At 38.0% G+C, this 6,364-nt stretch overlaps 1 protein-coding gene across 1 annotated transcript; it reads left to right on the plus strand.

Moving 5' to 3' along the window:
* Window positions 1-362: 362 nt before the first annotated feature.
* polr1g (RNA polymerase I subunit G) lies at window positions 363-2,781 on the plus strand. Its single transcript, XM_079824160.1, has 3 exons — window positions 363-577; window positions 693-822; window positions 1,695-2,781. Exons 1-3 carry the CDS (start codon window positions 523-525, stop codon window positions 2,383-2,385), a joined length of 876 nt encoding a protein of 291 aa, XP_079680286.1. The 5' UTR covers window positions 363-522; the 3' UTR covers window positions 2,386-2,781.
* Window positions 2,782-6,364: the final 3,583 nt, after the last annotated feature.

The following is a 6,364-nucleotide window of genomic DNA, read 5'->3' on the forward strand; positions in this document are numbered from 1 at the left end:
GCTAAAACTATATAGAACTATAAAATAGCATATTACAGGTCTTTCAGCAAAATGTAAACCGAAAAACGATTCATTCATTCATTCACGAAAAAGATAAATTGCCATTTCAAAACAGGATATAAAAACAAGTAGAAATATAGTATTATATAGAAGAGTATTATATAGTATATATAGTATTTATTAATTTAGTCATTATATTACTAACATATTAACCCAGCATATAAACGTCACAATTTGCCATGACTGACATTCTTGAAAAACACATGTAGTATATTTCTGTCAAATTATTACAAGGCTTTATGAGCTTTATAAGTACACCCTCTGCTGTCAGAAACATGTATTACAGACACGAGCTTTCCAATGACTGCGACGTAGAAGTCTTTCCGGGTCGAGGTTGATTCTGTTCCATCCACATGTGATTCACATGTTTACATGGACACTTGTATTTGTAGCAAGATATTGGTAACACTGGCATCGGAATACGTTTATTTAAAACGGTTATAGTAAAAGCAGAGTGTCGATATGTCGCAAAGTGAAGATGAAGCTCTTGAACAGACTTCAGTAGCACAGAAGAGAGGTAAGTTAGTGCTAATTAGCGAACACTTTAAGTCTGCTCATTACATACAGTAGTAATCTCGCATATGTAAAATGCCTAGAATGTATCTAACTATTCATTTGATTTTTGTTCACAGTTCCAATGTACCAGTGTCCGGCTGATTTTGTGGCCATTCCAAATGATTCCTCTGAAAATGCCTTATGGGACGGAGATGAACAGAAGGAATTATGGCTCATCAAAGCTCCAGCTCGTTTTGATCCTAAAAGGTACAAAATATCCTGGAAAAACTTTGGAATTAACGTACAGGTTTGCTAATAGGATTTCTGTCATAATTTGGAAGCAATCCTGATGAGATCATCATGATAGGGTTATTTGTAATTAGTTTTTTTTGATAGATAAATAAATAATAATAATAACAATAGAAAATCTGTTAGCAGTTCTGTACATTCCTTCAGACTTTTTCGATTAGGGTATTATTTATGGTTTTATTTATTTTTAAAATATTGACAAATTTCTTTTGGAAATTATATCAAATCTTTAAAGGTTTCTACAGTTATAGATTTTTCTAATCAATCTGTACTCTAAAATATTTCTTTAGGTAGATATTGCTCTTTGTAAATTCTTCTATAGAGTACAGTAGCATGGCAATGTTAAACTTTCAATCTGTCCATTGAGAGTAACTTCCTCTAGGAATTAGAAGTTGCTTGCGAAATGGTTTAAAAGTATTAACTTTAAGATATCTCTACAAAATTATTTGTGAAATGTATATTTAAAAATAGTCTGTATTAAGCTTTGCATAGTTTAAAAAATAACTTTAAGAGTTAGTTCACCCATAAATGAAAATTACACCATTATTTACTCACCCTCAGAAAGCCTTCAGAAGGCCTTTATTAACCACTGGAGCCTTATGGATTACTTTTATAATGGATGGATGAGCTTCACATTTTGGCCTGCCATTCACTGCCATTATAATGCTTGGAAGCGTCAGGATATTTATTAATTTAACTCCGATTGTATTCGTCTGAACGAAGATTGCCATATACACCTAGGATGGCTTGAGGGTGAGTAAATCCTGGGGTAACTATCCCTTAATATGGGGTTGATCAATTCAATAATTGTTGTTTTGTGTCCTCCACAGCTTTGAAGACCTCAAACTTCCCATATCGGGACTGAAAATGGTCAAGTCTTGTGGCACGGCACCTCAGATCTACAGCGTCCTTAGTGGTGGGACGGCACCATCAGACCTCCACCTGCTCGTTTCCAAAGGGAAAAAACGGAAGCTTTCTCTCTGTTCCTCCGGCTTCAGTGGTCTCCTCAATATCTCTGAGAGCTTCGGAAACTGCAGTGAGAACCAAGGCCCCGTTCCCATCCCATCCGCTCCAGCTCCGTGCATCCCAGCTGGTCTCAAGCAACGTTTCCAGCCTTTTGGTAGTTCCATTGCAGCTCATATGGTAGATGAAGTCACTGTAGTTTCTCCAACTGCACCCAAGAGAACCAGGCACGATCCAAATGAGGGCGAGGAGCGAAAAAAGAAGAAAAAGAAAAAGAAAGACAAAAGGCAAGAGGACAGTGAAGGTGTTTTTATCAAGCAAGAACAGACACAAATGGACTGTGATCAGTTAGAGTCATCAGAACTTATGGCGGAAGAGCCGATGGAGGAGACAAGGAGGAAGAAGAAAAAGATTAAAAAAGAGAAGGAAAGACCGAGTGAAGACATGGTTGATGAAAGTTTAATATCCAAAACAGAGCCACTGGATCCTTCTAATGATTATAATGACACCCCAGGGAAAACTAAAAAGAAGAAAAAGAAGACTAGTCGACATGATTAGACTGTCAAAAGAACTTGAAATGTTCACACATGCTCACTGTGATATTTAACTGTCAAAATACAGCTAAGAAATCTGTATATTTTACTGTGTCTGTTATAAAAGAATTTTAACATTTCTGTACAACACTCAATATAACCTCAAAAGCGTTGTTTCTTCTGCTTAAAATCATTATTTTGGTCTGTTTTGTTTTGTTGTACTGCCATTCAAGCTACTGCACATTGCAGAGAATGCTATTGTGATACAGACATGAAAGGAAAAAAATCACCCAAAAAACAAAAATTCTGTCATCATTTATTCACCCTCATGTCGTTCTAAACAATGGCTTTCTTCTGTGGACCATAAAATAATATATTTAAAAACCCCTGTGGTGAAAATAACGTTTTTAATCGCTGGCACAAACTTCCTTTTAACCTCTACTTTTTTTAGGAAAATAAGTTCATTTTCCGTCTCCCCTAGAGTTAAACAGTTGAGTTTTTTACCGTTTTGGAATCCATTCAGCCGATCTCCGGGTCTGGCGGTAGCACTTTTAGCATAGATCATTGAATCCGATTAGACCGTTAGCATCTCGCTCAAAAATGACCAAAGACTTTCAATATTTTTCATATTTAAAACTTGACTCGACATCATGTACTAAGAAAGACGGAAAATGAAAAGTTGTGATTTTCTAGACCAATATGGCTAGGAACTATATTCTCATTCTTGTGTAATAATCAAGGGACTTTGAGCCGTCCCATGAGTGCAGCGGCGCAATGATATTACACAGCGCCTGAAAATAGTCCCCAGCACGCTCCCTGTGCAAGGAGGTTGTCACGCTGGTTATGTTGACGGAAGTTAGCCTATTTTCAGGCTCTGTGTAATATCATTGTGATATTATTAAGCAGGAATGAGAGAATAGTTCCTAGCCATATCGGCCTAGAAAATCACACAACTTTTCATTTTCCGTCGGTAGTACTCGATGTAACTACGGAAGAGTCAAGTTTTAAATAGGAAAAATATTGAAAGTCTTTGGTCATTTTTGAGCGAGATGCTAACGGTCTAATCAGATTCAATGATCTATGCTAAAAGTGCTACCGCCAGACCCAGAGATCGGCTGAATGGATTCCAGAACGGTAAAACTCAACTGTTTAACTCTAGGGGAGTTGCAAAATGACCTCTTTTTTTCAGAAATAGTGGAGTGTTCCTTTAAGTCAAGCCCTTTGACTTTCATTGTATTGACAGTGTAGATTGTGCCACAAAAATAATGACCAAAAAACTAAAGAAAAACATTTATGGGTGAATTATCTATCCAAAGTGAATTGTACTAAGTGGTTTAAAAAAAATTATGCTCCACAAAAAGAATAGCAGAATTTGTGTTTTTGGGTGCGTTCCTGCAGTACTTGCCGTCCATCGGTAGGAGGCAGAAAACCCCCTCTGCTGGCGGAAGAGCTGAAGGTCCACCACTTGTTCTGCACTGAGGTATGGCCATGTTTTCTAATGAGCACAGGCACGTTTGCCGCCTGCAAAATGGGTTTATCCGCCCCTCCCACTGCGCACATGCAGGTAAAGCTCAACATCCCAGAGTCCAGTGGGATCACATCAGGAATTTCATGTAAGCACGGCTTGCTTCTGCTTTGATCGGGTATTTAAAGAATGTTGCACCTGCAGATACTCTCATTGAGAAGTTTTTGTGAATTGAACATTTTTACAAACTATGTATATAGCCTATATATATATATATATATAGGCCTATATATGTATGTGTGTGTGTATCGCGCAAATGCTGCACAAAAAACAAAACTTTTCCACTCCAAGACTGCGTGGATCATCTTCAAATGTGCACCTGTTTACATCGTTTGCCATTTATTTTCTGCGTTGGAGTCACAGAAAAAGACAAGTGATTTGTCACCATCTGTGATTTTATCACAGAGGCGGGGACGGTAATCGCGTCCGTGCACACGCCTGTAACTTGTTTGCCTTTTTTCTCCTTCCAATATACACTCATCAATAATATTTTTTTCCCGCGGTATGCCATAGGCGTTATGAGATGCTTGAACATTGCTGGGTGTCTGGTGAGGCAGATAAATAATTGAACGCAGTCTGAAGTTTGGATGCAACGTGCCCAGACTGTAAAGCAACGCGCGGGCCCCTATGCGCCCTAAACTGATGCAAACGATAAGGTTCGGGTGGGGGAGTAATGGTTTTTCTTTTTCTTTTTGAGCCAATCTCGTTCGTGCACACCCTCCCCCTCTTCACTGCAGCAGTTCTTGTCTTTCTCCACTGTGGTGATCTCTCACTCATTCGCTCCCTCTTCAACGTGCTCCATGCGGCCTGCAGCATTTGGGGAGGGGGGTTGGGGGTGTTTCCATAGCAACGCAGACTTGCCAAGGACTACGGAGTCGGGCGTTCGGAATGGGGTTCGGCACACATCGATAGGTACCTTCCCCCAATTAGAGAGGGGATAGTACTAGTATCTCGTATCCACCACCAAGACACAACATTTTCCTCTTGTCAAGAGGCGGTAGTCAATATTTCTACTTGATAATTCCTCTTGAAGTGTTTGTTTGGGATGAATTACCGCACCAGAAACTTGTTTGCATACTAATACGTTGACGTGACTCACTCAAAGCATTCGATTCCAAAATGTGTCACTGAGCCTCCTCTGCAGCAGCAAAGGATTCTGGGAGCTTTTCGGTACAGCATCACCCCACAAGCCTCTCGTTTACATTTCAGTATAGATGCTGTCAGAAATACAGGATTGTTTATTTATTGTTTGATTTATCATGTCAGCAAGAATGCAATTGGATTTGGCTCTTGCATTACATAGAAGAAGAAAAAATATATAAATAAAATAAGTGCGTTTCTACTGTTGCTATGCGCGCACCCAAATCAAGTCAGACATATGTTATAAAAGCAGCAGGTCTTTCAGCTGGTTGCCATGACAACCTCAATGGCGTTTTTTCCTCATTGTTTCCTTACCCACCTCCATGACTGTGTTTGTGCTCAAGGACTTGGTTTTCTGTCACTGACCAAGATTTTTATTTATTTATTTTCATAAAAAGGCCAGCCTTTCAAACCAACTTTTGGCTGTGATGATAAAGCGAGTGGAGATCGGCCAAACTCAACAGATGCCTGTGCTCATTGTGCCCTGCAAATAAATATTTCAAAAACTTGCCCAGTTTATAATGTGTGTATAGCCTATATATTACTGCTGTGAATCGATTAAACATTAACTAATTAATCACACACTTTTCTAATTAATTGTGATTAATATAAGTATAAAATATTTTTATATTGTAATATTTTCACATTGAATCTAATGTAGAAACAACACAAACGCAGTATATTTGTTTAATGCCATCTATTAACTATGAATGAAGCATCACTGGTACCAGTACTGATGTCTAATTTTTTTTTCTTTAACCATTTATTATAGCCATTCAACATTGTAGTATTATTAAAAGCTATCAATTTTAACATGTAATGGGCTTTAAAAAAATAAAACAACTTTTAATTTAAGTGAATATTGATTACTGTTATTAATTACTCATCCTCACGCCGTTCCAAACCTGTAAGACCTTCGTTCTATAATTTCTATAAGTTCTATAATCTATTATCTATAATTGAACAAAGGTCTTACAGGTTTGGAATGCCGTGAGGATGAGTAATTAATGACAGAATTTTCATTTTTGGGTGAACTATCCCTTAAAACAGTCTTCACATAAACCCGTTAATAATAAATGCCACATTTAGCTATATGCCTTTAAAGGGTTAGTTCACCCAAAAATGAAAATTCTGTCATTAATTACTCACCCTCATGTCGTTGGACACCCGTAAGACCTCCGTTCATATTCGGAACACAAATGAAGATATTTTAGTTGAAAGCTGATGGCTGAGAAAGGCTTCACACAGGCCTCCATTGGCATTCAGTACATTGACACTTCCAAGATCCATGAAAGGCACTTAAAACGTCGTTACAAAGTCTATCTCACCACAGTGACTC

The sequence above is a fragment of the Gobio gobio genome (genome assembly GCF_949357685.1).
Source record: "Gobio gobio genome assembly, chromosome: 8".
Lineage (NCBI taxonomy): Eukaryota > Metazoa > Chordata > Actinopteri > Cypriniformes > Gobionidae > Gobio > Gobio gobio.